The sequence below is a fragment of the Fusarium venenatum genome (assembly GCF_020744135.1).
Source record: "Fusarium venenatum strain MPI-CAGE-CH-0201 chromosome Unknown EDB82scaffold_2, whole genome shotgun sequence".
NCBI lineage: Eukaryota > Fungi > Ascomycota > Sordariomycetes > Hypocreales > Nectriaceae > Fusarium > Fusarium venenatum.
This window is the reverse complement of record NW_027072130.1, coordinates 8,252,716-8,267,154: the sequence shown is the minus strand read 5'-3', so window position 1 is coordinate 8,267,154 and position 14,439 is coordinate 8,252,716. Positions and strand designations below refer to the sequence as shown.

General features: G+C 48.5%; 2 protein-coding genes across 2 annotated transcripts; one reads left to right on the top strand and one right to left on the bottom strand.

The window, feature by feature from the left end:
• Window positions 1-891: 891 nt before the first annotated feature.
• On the bottom strand, window positions 892-1,551 carry EDB82DRAFT_476221 (uncharacterized protein; the record flags this gene model as incomplete). Its single annotated transcript, XM_025736239.1, has 1 exon — window positions 892-1,551. The coding sequence occupies one exon, from the start codon at window positions 1,549-1,551 to the stop codon at window positions 892-894; it is 660 nt and encodes a 219-aa protein (XP_025586866.1).
• A 4,472-nt stretch (window positions 1,552-6,023) lies between these two features.
• EDB82DRAFT_501899 (uncharacterized protein) lies at window positions 6,024-7,667 on the top strand. Its single transcript, XM_025736238.2, has one exon. The coding sequence runs from the start codon at window positions 6,109-6,111 to the stop codon at window positions 7,447-7,449; it is 1,341 nt and encodes a 446-aa protein (XP_025586865.1). The 5' UTR covers window positions 6,024-6,108; the 3' UTR covers window positions 7,450-7,667.
• The last annotated feature ends 6,772 nt before the right edge of the window (window positions 7,668-14,439 follow it).

Sequence of the window (14,439 nt, the reverse complement as noted above, 5' to 3'; positions counted from 1 at the left end):
ATTGCCTTTGACAAAATATGCACATGTAAAGCCAGCAAAGCAATGAACGACATGACGTCTCTTAATCCCTGCCGGTCCGACTCACCGTGCCTTGATCTTCTGCACGTGGCTTTTCTCCACAGGTAGTTCAATGATGATCCTACGCGCCCAACACCGCATAATCCATAACTGCACAATGATGTCCATATCTCAAGGAGGAGAAAACAAGGCTATTGCAGCAAGCATTGCGGAGCTGAACCTTGCAGGGCTGTGAAAAACCCTCAAGAGGGAGGGAGAAGAAGCAAGGGCTGAAGGAGGGGGGCTGGGGCTGGGGGACATGTGTAAGCCACGTTCTCATTGAAAGGCCTCCAGCTTAATATTTGAGAGCCTGATTGAGTTGATCGAGATGTTTGGCAACATCAGTTGGGGTAAATGAATATGCTGTTGAGAAAATTTACTTCAAGCTGTATTTGACACTTTGTCATAGATCTGTACCGGCTCGGCGCCTTTTCGAGGAGGGGGTTTAAGTGCTGTGACATAAGAGGCAGAGTTTAATGGACGGGAGAGAAAAAAGCAAATCACACAGTAAAGTGTTGTCTCAGTTCTCATTACTGAGGCTGTGAATTGTGATGAGATGAAATGAAACGAATCACAAAAGGCCATTAAAAATGAGACACAAAATTGAAAGAAGGTGTAGTGTATTTGACTCATCGTCAATGGTCTATGTATATACATGAGAAGTAAAAATAAATGCAAAAAACAATCCTTTTTTCCTTGTATCCTGTATATCATTCCAGAGTTTTTTCATATCTTTCGTAACGAGTGATACGCTCCCTGCATCTAGTTGCTAGGGCGGCGATTTTCTATTGTGATCATCATAAGACATAAAGAGGTGTGAGACATGAACCCCATTTAGAGGGCGACGGCCTTCTCACCAGTGCCGTACATGATGTTCTCAACCTTCGTCTTGAGCTCCTTGACGGAACCGAGGCCGCTGGGGCACTCAGGCTGGTTGCTGACGGCGAGGTTGAGGTGGCACTTCTCGTTGACGCCGTGCTTGCAGACGGGGTCGTTGATGTTGTACAGCTCGTAGTTCTGGGCGACCCAGCTCTTGGGCTCGCTCAGGCAAGAGGCGACGTAGTTCATGGAGTTGGCGGCAGCGAGGGGAAGCTTGCCGTCATCGAGGAGGTCCTTGCACTTGGAGGCGTGGACGTACTCGTACTCCATGTTGATGCCACCGCCCATCTGGGGGTCCTCAGTGGCAGACTTTCCGAAGCCGAGGTAGTTCCAGGCATCGTAAGAGATGTCGTGGGCACCGCCGGAAGAGTCAATCTTGAGGAGGTAGACGGAGCGGCCTTCGTTGGAGACCTTGACGCAGATGTTGTTGCAGTCAACGGAACCGGGCCAGTAAGCGACACGGTTGGTGTTGATCTTGCAGCCTAAGACTCCAATGCTGCTAGAGTACATGTCGTGGGGAGTGACGCTGCAAGAGCCAGACTCGCCTCGAGGGAGAGGGTTGGCAGAGACAAGGGCAGCAGCAGCCGCGACGATAGTGGTGAACTTGGTGAACATTTTGGCTGTTTTAAAAAAGTTTTATATACTTTTTATTGAAAGTTTGTTGATTTGGAGACTGGCTCGACTTGATATACTCAACGCACGGCGGAGAGAAGGAAGGAATGGGCAAGTGAGTTTGTTGTAAGGACTGATCTCAGATCTAGGTCTGGAGTGACGGCCGGCCGAGTGAACGACGAAGAAGAATTGGTAAAGGAAGGAATGTAACTGTGGTGCAGAGTAGAAGGAGAGTGTATTGAAGGTGGAGGTGATGGACTTTATATACATGAGATGGGTGTCCTTGACTCTCAGGTACACCATCAGATCTCGGGGAACTGAATCACATTTGCAAGGTTTGCAAGGGTGTGTGTATCCATCCTTCCTCGGGGAGAGACAAAGCGTGCAGATGCCAATGCTAACGTAGCTGGACTTGCATATTGAGGCGAAACACAAGGGAAAGGACTTGCTTGACAGAGAACGTACGTGGACGTCGCCGAGAGAGCGACCGCTTGGTCTAGTTTAGAGAGTGGGACTCTGTGGGTGACAGCAGGGATCCATCAAGTCCCCAGAGTCAAGAGTCATTGAGAGGAAGAGAAGGAATCGAGACACAGCCATGATTCGCGAAGAGCATGCATGGGCTAGTCTTTGCCCTTTGTTGAAGTTGTCTCCAAAGAACTAGTCCAACTCAGAGAGACCCGCCCGGCTGGCTGCCGACGGAAGTACGTACCGGAGACACACCAAAGACCAAGGAACAAGGGCAAAGCCAGTCCAGTCCAGTCCGGGTCTTTTCCTACTGGGTTCCGGAAAATGTCTCAACTGCTTGTTTGCCAGGCACGGTGCGTTAGTCAGGGACCCGGCACGGCGGCAAGACGCATGCACTCAAAGAGGGCCTTGATTTTCCTGAGTGAAGAGGTGTTGGGCAAAGAGTTTTGGTTGGTTTTGTGCCTGACCGTGCTTACATCCCCCCTTGTCTTGTACCTGAATGATCCTTGTCAATTGTCGTTTCTTAATTCTTGGGTGTATGTGCCTGTTGATCAAGGCAATCAATCTACGGTACTGTATTCGATCCCATCAGTCGATTCTTTTTGAATCGCTCTCTGCATTGTTAGCAACAATAAAGGTGTGAGTGGATAACTGTCGCAGTCAGTTTGTTAACTCCGTTTCCCAGTAAACCAGTAGTCTATAGACTGGACAATAAGTTGGTAGTGGTAGACTAAAGAGACGGAGAGAAAACGGAACAGGAGAAAACTCTTCTCTCAACTTCTGCCCCACCATCAACAACTTTTCCCAGCCGATGAATGAACGCCTGAAATGGATACCTGACAACTCAATTGAATAGAAAGCGCTTGCTCAAACACTGTGAACTGTAGTACGTACTGTACTGCAGATACGTAAGCGGACACCGTCAAAAATGGTTGTTTGCCAAATGCCTCATAAGTTTTTGACCTTGTGGAACGGTGGATCAGACCAAGAAGAACCTCATCCAACCAAAAAAATCTAGGACTTTTGCTCAAAAGTTCCCTCCCATCAATATTCGATTCTCGTCCGATGCCTGCCCGAGTAAAGATCGTGATTGCCAAGCTTGAGGATTGGGGTTTAATCTGAGATTGATGTGCTCTTTGTTCGGGCTCGGGAAGCCGATAAGCTTGTTTCAATTTTGTGGTCTGGAGTGAAAAAAATCATTCCGATGGATGGGGTTCAATCAAACAGAAACAGAAACAAAACAGGGCATCTATTGACGGCAGCCTGCCTGTCAAGTTGAGATGGATGGCTTCACAAGAACCAGCTCATCGACCAACATTGGATACTTGATTCACCACAGTGAGACAAGGTAATCTCATCCAATGCCTTGTACTGCAAGTCAATGAGGACATGTCTGCTGCTTCAGTAACCGCTTGCTGCTTCAGTAACCGCTTGCTGCCTCAACATGATCGAATTGGTGGCATTCGTCATGTTGTTAGTGTTGCTGCAACTCTGATTGACCCAATTGGCCAAGCCACTCAACCAAGGACTTTGTCACTTTTCAGGCTGTCTCTTTCTTTTCTCTTCTCATACTGTGCGCAACATCGAAACTGTGCCTCGTCGTTGTGGGTTTTCTTTTTCTGTGCGGTAACTAGAAGAGGGGCCACTAAATCAAGGTTTTCAAAGAAGCATTTTAGCGGTTTTCCAGATCCTCGGTCGGTGCCTTTTTTTCTTCCCTTGCGGCTTTAACAAAAAAGTCAGAGGCTTCGGTTACAAATGGGAAACCCACTCACACAAATGCGCCTTGACAAATGCAGCAATTGAGCCCTTGTGTATAATGGCTGGGGTATAGGAATAAGAGAAAATTCTTTTGTAAATTCCTGTCAAGTTTCTGGTAGTTCCTGTGGCTGAATCTTGAAGGGCGGACCGCGAGACCCTTTCGAGACTTTGATCGCGGTAGAGGCACTCGTGGCTACCATCCACATGGCATTGACACTGGCACTGACGTTGTGGCTGCGGGTTTCTTTGAGTTTATGGTTTGACTCAAAGCCTCTGATTCAATCTCCCGAAATTCTGCGGCTTTGTTGACCATAATTAGAAATTGACAACCGTCATATTGGAAAAATGCTGTCGTTTCTTTCCGTCCAGTGACATCTTCTTCCCGTCGGCGCACGTTTTTTCGCCTCTGCCATGGTTCTTGGTGTCTTTCGAGAAAGCCCTCCTTCGGTCAAGATAGAGTTCAAACGCTCCCAGCCACCCCGAACCCTCAATGCTGGTCCGGTTCTGACCGATTCGTACATAATCACATTCTTCCGTTATGTATCTCATGGCAGGCCGTCACAGGCGCCGTTCAATGCACCGTCTGATACGCCATCGTTGGTCTCTGGCTAGACTCTGAACAGTTGTCTTTTAGGTTGCTGTTAAAATTCCGCCGTCTAGAAATGCACGCTTCGTAGTCTTCTCCACTTGGTCCTCTGAACAGAGACTGGTATATCGAGTCAGACTCCCACTTTTTCGATCTAGAGGCGAAGATGGGCTCTCATTCGGCAGACGAGGTTTTTACATGGTGGCTGTAAACATTCGAGGGTGGACTCCTTCTCAACATAATACTGCTCACCTTCCGGCTTTGAGAAATTCGACCGAAGACGTGTTTTTCGGGCATCAGACCGGTTCCATTGTCGTTCCGACTGAACTTCGTGCAGACATGGCGATTCGTAGTGACGATGGCTCTATCGAGAATCTAGAATGCTGCTTGTCCGATAACGCAGAGGATGGGGCATCGGGGTGTCGCTTTCAGTATCTCGCGCATGCCCGTCTGCATTGTCTTGACTAGAGGGCATCGGACATCTTGATCTGTATCAGGTAGCAGGTCTTGTGATCAAACTTGGAGAGCCTAAGAATCCGTCTAAAGTGACATGTCCCAACTCACTGAGTCGTCTTTTGTCTCTGCAACCAACTTTTGATGCCCTGAGGCCTGTCTGGTTTCCCAGGACGCAACCATCAACAAAGTCACTGTTGAACACGCGATAGCTACACTTGTAGTTGTGTTTTTCGGGCATTTATTAACACGAGTCTGGGGCAATATGGACACTGGCTCGTGCCCAATTTCTCGTTGAGGCCAGTGTTTGAAGGGCCGTTCCGATGCATGGGGGACTCCTGTATATCATCTCCACTGATGTTCATCTGGGGAAATACGAGATGTAAACCTCCGACCGCATGTTGACATGATTAGTCGTTGAGTGGACCGTGAGGAGATCTTTCCTCAACGTGGTGAGAGAACGTAACGGTCTCTGCCCTTCTCAACGGCGATTTCTGAGCAACAAGCATCCCGCGCCCGGCGTTCTCGCAGGTTAACGACAGAAACGATGCAGTAGGTCCTGGGTCTCGAGAAGAATCTTACTCGCTCAAGGTGCATGTGTGTCTTCACGGCGAGCTAACCGGACGAGCGGCTGAAGCATTCTGTTGATCACGACTTGGTCTCCCAAGCGTCGTCCAAGAATCTTCTTTTCGCCGGAGGGGTTGCTTAGTTGCATGCCGAAATACCTTCCTGCCCGTAAATGGTCCGGATAAAATAGCTGGTGACACTAGCATCCAGCACGTAGACTCTTGGAAATCGTGCTGAATAGAAACCTTGATAACCAATCAGGAAGTCCGAGCGACGGTAATTGATGCGAACATGAATCAAGACGACATCAGTGTATGAAGAAGCGCAGAAACCATGTTTCTTGAACAAACCTGAGATGAAGAGGTAAGATGATGTTTGGAAGGAATGAATGAAGCTGCTACGACGCAGCATATCGCCAAGCCCGACCACGAACGTGATAGAGTGGGAAAGAAGACTCGTGATCAATGGCGTCAAAAAATAAGCCAACAGTAGCATGTGCTTTCTAACCGTGAAAAGTTTAGTTGATAATTTTGTCTACCTCATTAATTGAGCTCCGGTTACCCTAGACTGGCATGTGCACATTCCAAGGTGAAGCAGGCGAGGCCCCACCTTCTCGGTGAAGCATTGAGCTTCCGCGATAAGATAAGCCAAACTTTTAGAATTTTTCGAGATCTTCCGGCTTCTTTACTTTCAGAAGTCCGCGATAGCTCGCAAACAGCCAAACGTACAAAATGGCGCCAATCGACCACGCCGCCGCAAAGGCCGAGAAGAAGGCGAAAAAGGAAAAGAAGAGAGCCCGCGAAGAAGATGCAGCTGCCGAAACAGAGCGAAAGCATAAAAAGTCAAAGAGTGTCGTCGCAGTAGATATTCCTGCGACCGAAGACTTGAAGGCCGACAAGAAAAAGAAGAAGAGCAAGAAGGATAAGCACGCCGAGGATTCTGCTGCGCCACAAGATAGCGAATCAGCTGCAGTCGACGAAGCCAAGCCCGAAAAGAAGCATAAGAAGAAGAAGCACCACGATGCTGAAGTCGCAGAACCTACCGAAGAGGCAGTAGACGGAGAGAAGAAGAAGAAAAAGAGCAAGAAGAATAAGGATACTGAAGATAACTCCGAAAAGCAGAAGCATAGTGAAGATGCCGCCCCCGCCGACACTGATGCTATGGATATCGACATGCCACCTCCTGCCAAACCTTCAAAGTCCAGCGACAATATTTACCAACCTCCCGATATCCCCGCGAACCCTCAATTCCCTTTCTTCACCCAGACCGTGTCGCTTTACGAGCCTCTCTTCCCGATTGGCTGGGCGCAACCCGTCACGAACTGCCAGTTCCAACACCTGCAACACCTCCAGAACAAGTACGTGCCTTCGTTGCGCGGTGTTCTTCTCGACTACAGGAATGTCGCTTTTGGCGAGAACCCCGGTCGCAACGGTGCCGCTACAGATGACGAGACACCCACGACTGTTATGGCCAAGGGTGAGGCTGCTGTCGGTTGGGGATGGATCACCGCCGAGGTCGACCTTTTCGTTCCTAGCCGTGGTGCCTGGATGGAGGGAAGTGTCAACTTGCAGACCGAGGGACACATCGGTGTTGTCTGCTTCGGCAAGTTCAACGCTTCGATCGAGGCTCGTCGACTTCCTCCCGACTGGAAGTGGGTTCCCAACGAGTCCCCTGAGGCTCAAGGCTTCGAAGAGACCGCTTCAGTCATCACCGCCGACGACCACGGTGTAGTCCGCCAGATCCACAGCACTGGCTTCTGGGCCGACGGCAGCGGCGACAAGGTTAAGGGTAAGATCCGTTTCCGGATACGCAACTTTGACGTCGGCACCAGCGGCGAGATCAGCTATCTCAGCTTGGAGGGTACCATGCTGGACAAGGCTGGCGAAAAGGCCGTTGTGGCCGAGGAGGCGGAGACTGCCAAGATGCGACAGGGCAAGAGCGGTGGCCAGAAGGGTCGAAGAAGAAATATCCCTGAGTTCGCCATGACGCGCTTCACTGTGGATGATGAGGAGCAGACGCAGGACAACGAGGAGGAGAAGCGCGAGGTGTTGGCGCTTCCTGAGGATCAATAAAAGCAAAGCATGGGACTATAGGGAGCCAGGAGTTGTGTGATACCTCGATTTAATGATACACTGTTACCAAAACAAAGCTCGATAGGCGTTGCACTAATGCTATAAAGCCACTGTCTTGGTTGCTATAAGAGGTTCATGCCATGCAGACCTCGAGAATCTACGATACATAAGTAACCTATCAACAAACCCGCCTAGCTGTGCCCTTGACGCCATTGCATCATATTTTGTTTTTGTAAACTTCTCCAGCCCTGATGTCTTTATAAACAGCAGTTTCAAGTTGAACCAAAAGGTCAGTTACCTGATCTAATCCTGCGGGGGCCAACTGCATATACAGCGCTCCGCAGATGCGGTCTGTAGGATCGTACCACTGGTTTCTGATGTTAGCAGTTAATATTTTATTAAATAGGTATTGTTGGAACGAACCCAGTGGACACTAGGCAGACCGACGCCGCCGACAGAACCCTTTTATCGTCGTCCAGGAATGTCCTGTAATGCAATAGTACTCCCGACCCCTATGTTCAGTGGGATCTGAGTTGGATACGCTGTAGTAAGCATTCCACCATTGGAGAGCCGGATCTGTTTCGTCACCATCTCAGAGGAGGAGACTTATTGCGAAGTAATGAGGCTCAAGTTTTGAGGTGTGAGCAAACCATCTTCTTTAAGGAAGAGATGCCACAAGAAAGAATTAAAATCGTGGGGGGTTGTCCAAAGCCCACAGCCACCCAAGTCTTTTTCAGGTGCTAAAGGGTATAGATCTTCACCTACAGTAGATACATTCCGAACTACCTGGACAAGAGCCAGGCGGCATGATAGAAGATCAGGTCGCAGTGCAGGACGAAATGTAGTGTTGTAGACCCCGATCCGATCCCAGATGTTGTCTTTGCAAAATTGCCCAAGAGAGCATTGTGCTTTCACTTCGATCTATAAACATTAGAACCATTGTTTGACCAGTTAGTTGGGAAAAGAATGGCATGGCATACAATTTGTCCTGCCCAGTCGATTCCCGGACCATACACCCAGCTAGTTCCTGGCTCAAACACAAGTGGAGGATGAAGTTCTTCCCACTTCAACTTAGAATTCTCCCTTCGGTTATGGATACTTTTGTTCAGTACTCACCAGTACGTTGTATACACGGAGCTCTGGGGGCATAGCGGCGTGAGAGTACATTGGGCACCGCCTTCAACTCTTATCTGGGTGCTCAGATGTCTTGGTGCAGAAATGGTAGTCGAAGACCATGATCTGCACCACCGAAGGGGGCGGCAAGAGAGTCACAACTGCGGAAAACAAAGTCGACTCTGGGACCGCGCTTTTGGGACTTGTGGTGACCGCATAGAGTCAGCAGAGGAGAATGTTGATTACAACACAAAGACATATATGCCTATATTCTAGGCAAGTTTAATGTGGAGTAGCAAGTGGTCGATTGGCGATGGCAGGCTTCTGTAGTCTATTGTCTAATCAAGGGTCGTCTATCGGAGCAACAATAAGAGAGGCGTAGGTGGTACGCTTTCACCCAAGATACATCCATTTCCAATTCATAAGTTCTATCCAGTATTATAAAATCTCAGTTTTTGATACAATGTACAGATGTAGGCCATCTCAGTCCCCCGCATCCTCCTCGTCAACCTAAAGGGCAAGTCTTTCTTCGAAGGGTACTTGCACAGGCCGATGTTCGTTGATGGTGTTCATGGATCGATGATAGACAAGATCGTGCCGTTGTTCAGCTTTAGTGGTGTTCGTATCGTTCTTAGAATGTGCATGTACTCGGAAATAGGGCGCACAACCCAGGGGGATAAGTTCGTTCCACAGTGGTGCTTATGCCCTGCAGCCTTGTATAGGTCGGGATTAAGCATCCACAGAAGCTGAAGATACTGCAAATCTGGTGTAAGGTATCGTTCCACAAGTCGAAGGATTGACAACTCGGCCATATAACTCTGCAAGGATAGCTTCGTCCTTGCGGGTCATGCGGTACAGCTAGGTTAGGCTCGTGGCGACCACGATGGCTTTGTAAACCATCTGTGCAAGAGCGTCATCGGAAATAACAGGTTCGTTGTTATGAACGCTCAACTCCCGTTTTGATTCAATGGAAGCGATAAAGTTGTCTAGTACGAAGCCCTTATTTGCTTGTCGATGGCGGAGGCCTCCATCATCTTCGGCCGGCACCCTCAGAAACTCGGCTGGAGTCCTTCCATTCTGCTTCAACTGGCCTATGTAGGCAGTAGTGATTCGAAACTTAAGAAAACAAACGTGTTGAGCAATGTGGATCATGAAAACACTGCCAAGTTAGCATCTGCTACTGTGAATAGTGCCGCCAACTTACCTTTGTTTACCGTGGTTAGCGCTTACCAAGTCTGGTTATTCATGTCTCGGTCAAATGTAATCTACTTTATAGGAAGTGCCCGGTTGAGACCTTCAAAAGATCTAATGAGGGCGACATTCTTTGGTCGAAGCGGCATTCCGTGTAGTAATGCTGCGTGATGGCCATTAAGTCGTCGGACTCTCTCCCGTGCGACTGCAGGATTTTGAGCGTGCCACTTTGCAGCACCAAGCAACGTTGACACATCATCTGAAGCAAGCGATAGAAGGCTATCGTTCCCGTTTTGTGCATACGCAGCGATGCAAGCTGGACTCTAGATATGAGACTCTTCGCAGGGTCGCCAAAGAAAATTGAATTCTTGGCTCATTCTTTGGCAACAAGGTGTTGTGGCGTAGAATTGTAAAACCATTCTAGATCAATTTCCACGTTTCATGCCTGGTCAAAATTCTCAAAGTGGCCGACAGAAGGTACTTCAATTCAGAGCTAGGGATTGGGCACTGTCCCGGTGAGGCGATGAGTGGCTATTCATCCATCCAGTTTCTTGAACTTCTTGTGGAATTCTTGACGTGAGCCCGGCTTCTTGATTTCCTTTAGCGCTGGATAGCTCAGGGTTTCGGAGATCCATTGTCGATCATGGAGTGTCCTTGGGTGGTGTCATTCTCTGTAAATCATCAGTATCTCCTAAGCACGTAGGAAAAGGAGCTGCTTCTCGCATACCTCCATTAACTAAGTAAGATTAGTAAGAACCCAATTAAGTTATACAATAGGAACATACATTTCGCGATGTCTTCTCCTGAGCCAAGAGTAATGTGGAATAAGGCTGATGTAGGTGACTGATGGAGCAGTCATGTGTTTCTCACCATACACCTCCTTTATATCTAGTATCAGAAGAGAATGAAGAGAACTGGCGTAGATGGAATGGGTGTAGAGGTGGTTGGGCAGGTATTTCCGTTTGGCATATGCTTTCTGTCCTTGGCTTCGCTCACAGAATTGCGCAGAGCAACCGCAATGTCAAAAAGGGAAGGGTGGATTATCTATTGAAGCCTGTCGGTAATGTGTTGCATATCAAAGTGGGTGACTTACGGCAGTGTATGGAGACAAATTCGTTTCCTTCTTTCATCGATAGCACTTCACGACACCTTTCTGTTGCGCACATTAGTATGAGGTTGGTGGCTGTTGGCTAAATGGTCCATGTAAGCGTATATCACACTGTGGATTTGGCCAGGATACTCCGACACTTGCTTGACCATGGTATTGGGCCACCGCTCGTGATGAGAATGTAGCCGCCAAAGGATCGTGATATGTCAGGAACGGCAGCAAGTCGGAGTCGCAGTATGCGTGAAGCCCATACGGGTTTTACGTATCTTGCTCATCAATGTTTCCTGTGTAGTTGATACCGGAGGAAAGATGACCTAACAGGTATCGTAGCATGCGCTTCCCACAGGATAACTGAGCATCAGTGAGGTTTGAGCGGAATCTTGCCCAAAGGCCGTTGGCAAAGGTGTGATCAAGGCGTTGACCTGGGTGCCTGGAATTGACATTGTTGGGTCGGGGCAGAAAGGCGTGTCGCTGATCTTGTACCCAATGATCTTTTGAATGCTGACGTCCTTCAGAAGCTTGGTGACCTTTGCATTCCCATAAGCCTTAACATGACGTCTAGGGAGCAGTGTGGCTAGGCTGTGTCGTGACTGTTCTTCTCCATCACCTTTACCTTGGAAACTGGTAGAGGAGTTGTCTGAACTCCCGTCATCTGATAGCCATCCGTTGTCCTCTGGAGCCTCAAAGGGTCTCTGGTCAGCCTCAGTGGATACTCGGGACAAAGCAAAATGGTTTCCTGGACCACTGTATGCAGAATCCAAGGTTGGCCATGTTGAAGAAAAGCTTGACTGAAGTCAGTGTTGTAGTTGACCGAGTCTAACATTTTCGTCGATCTGCTCGCTTTCCCAGACGAGAAGCTGCTCAAAGCCCTTGTTCAGGGCCATAGCCAGCTGATAAGCGGATGTCAGGAGAGGATCGGCACGGAGAATATTCTTGGTGTACCTTCGATTGGCCTCATTTTCGTTCCAAGAGAAGGGTAAAATGTGTGCTACTTCGCTTTCTTCCGCCTTCTTCTGAACAACAGGCGAAGCCATCCTCAGGTGTTAGAGTGGACGTGCTTTCAGTGTCTCGGAAGATGGGAGAAATATCCATCGCAATGCACCTCGCAACCAGTATCGTATCGTAACCGGCTGTGCTTCCAACCTCTTCTTTCACTTGGTACTCCATTTGCCATTCAGTTGGACTGCTGGACCACCAACCTGGCGCCTGGGGATGCGAATAACTGATAGTGCCTCATCAATGTAGAGACACAAGACCTTGAACAGTCAACATATATATTGTTTCCCTGATCATCCAAGGGTTGTGGACAAAGTTGCAAATGAGGTGGCCAGGCGACATGCCGTATCGCCCAAGTTCGATCGCAGAGGCGACGAATGCTCCGAGATGGGCACCTTCCACAAGACGGAAACTGTTGCCGCCTTGCTCAGTGAATTCTTGGGAGGTATCTGTTAAGAGCGAATAAGGGCTTGTCCGGATTCTGGTGTGATCCATGAAACCTCCAGGCTTCAACTTGTTCTCAGACACATATAGTATGGTGGTTGCTTTCCTGTAGCACCGAAACTGTACATTCCGTTGTCGCTTCCACTCAGTGTGGGACAAGGCATTGTTTGCTCTCCCTCGTGTTTCCTTTTGATATGTCTGCTGACAGGTAGTGGGGTGGAACACTGTCTGTCGCAGTCTGGAAACAGGCATGGGAATGTTTGGCCCGGATATATTCGCTTGACATGCTGGTCGACACCCAAGTATCGTGAATGTATCAATACATGCTGCAACATCTATACATACTGGCTCATCATGAGAGACATGAATGGCCTCCAATCTTCAGGCAGCTGGCTCACTTCTCAAAGGTACAAATGACAATTTGGAGACTCGCAACGTGTCGTTGACCCGTCTGCACCGGTAATATATGGGATACTCTAAAATTTCAAGCTCAAAGAGTTGGTTGGCAAGTGTCATAAGGTCTTTGGCTACTTTGAAATACCGCTTCTTGACCTCTCTTTGGGTCAAAGGACTGTTGGGGCTATAGGCGTGTTGCCGAAAATGTGGCGATGTTGGACATTGATTGGTGTGTCGATCATTGGAAATCTGCGAAACGCAGCGTCAATGGACATATCGAGGTCCCAGTTCTTTTTGTCTGAGTGAACTCAGAAGTCCAAAGCTGGATATGCCACTTGAACTTTCGCGACAGATTGTTATAGCTGTTAACTGTCGACAACGCCATGGCTGGAAAGGCAATGAGGTGTTCAAGTGCTTTGTGTGTGTTGCGATTCGTGACAGAGTTCTCAAAACCACACAGTTGAGGCAAGCAATGCTGCCTTCGGAGGTGTCGAAGAAGCCCCCATCCGCATCGTAGGGATAGAACTCGAGGGCGGCGATGACAGCGCCAGGGTTGGACATGGTGAACACGGCAAGACGATGACGAGTTCTCAATTGAAGGGACAAAACGCCGGTAGTGCGGTGTCACTTGTAGAAAAGGGTGACAGGAAAGAAGAGCGCCCTGGTCCCAGACGGGAGACAATCGTACATGGTTCGATCGAAGATACCGAGGCAAAGATTCTATAACTTGTTAGTCCCGAGTAGTATGTGGTATAGGTCATTCTTCTCGAGCTGGGGAATCTTACTGGCGCAAATGGAAATGGCCCTGCTCTCTGCGGGGTTGTAAGAAGGCTATATATCTTGTGGTAACAAATAGATAACTCGATAACAGATGCATCGAAGTTTGTCTGCTGTGGTCTAGCAGTCAAGGCGGGTAAAGTTCCAGCTGTCGCTTTCACTTCCCCCTTGACCCTTCATTCACGATTAGCCCCATGCTCAACACCATCTGTTGGGTATGCAGCTGTCCAGATAAGTCTTACTTGTCTAGTCCGTAGTCGATATACTCTTGCGTATAGTAGGTATAGCAGGATCAATAAGGATATAAGACCAGTCTATATAGAAGAAAGTTGACTTCGACGAAGGATGGAGAAGGTGAGATGGTGGAAGAAGAAGATGACGGAGGAAGATGATGAAGGGAAATGAAGAGGGAAGAGGGAAGATTAGGTAATTGAGGGACCTCAGGATCACACGTGTTTCAATCTGCCTGGTGACAGATTATTTGTTAGCAGTGAAGTACAGCTGGCAGGCAGCGATGATGTTGGTAGCCGACAGTGCTTGTTTATCTCTGGACTACTGCCGCTTGCCGTGATACACAAAACGGGAAGCAGACTTAGCGGCTAGGCTGCCATGTTTGGACCCGAAGCAATTACAAAAAGTGACGGACAACTTATCTTGCCATTTCAAGCGAATCGCGCAGCAGGCGCAATGACTGTTGATTGCGTTGAAGTTGGAGTCTTGATACTAGAATCACATCGATAAACAACAACCAAACGTTTTCAGCGGATATCGATTGACTAGAAAGGAAAACAGTAGCGAGAATTGCTATTCTAGTTCGTATTGTTCCCAGGCAGCCATGTTTGAGTTGGGCAAGCATAGGGGTTTCCTGAACATACAGCGTCAATTCAACTTCCCTTTCGGTATCGTTACATCGTCAAGAAGGCCTTCTTCTGGAGTTTGAATACAAGCTACTAAGCGTGCCTAGG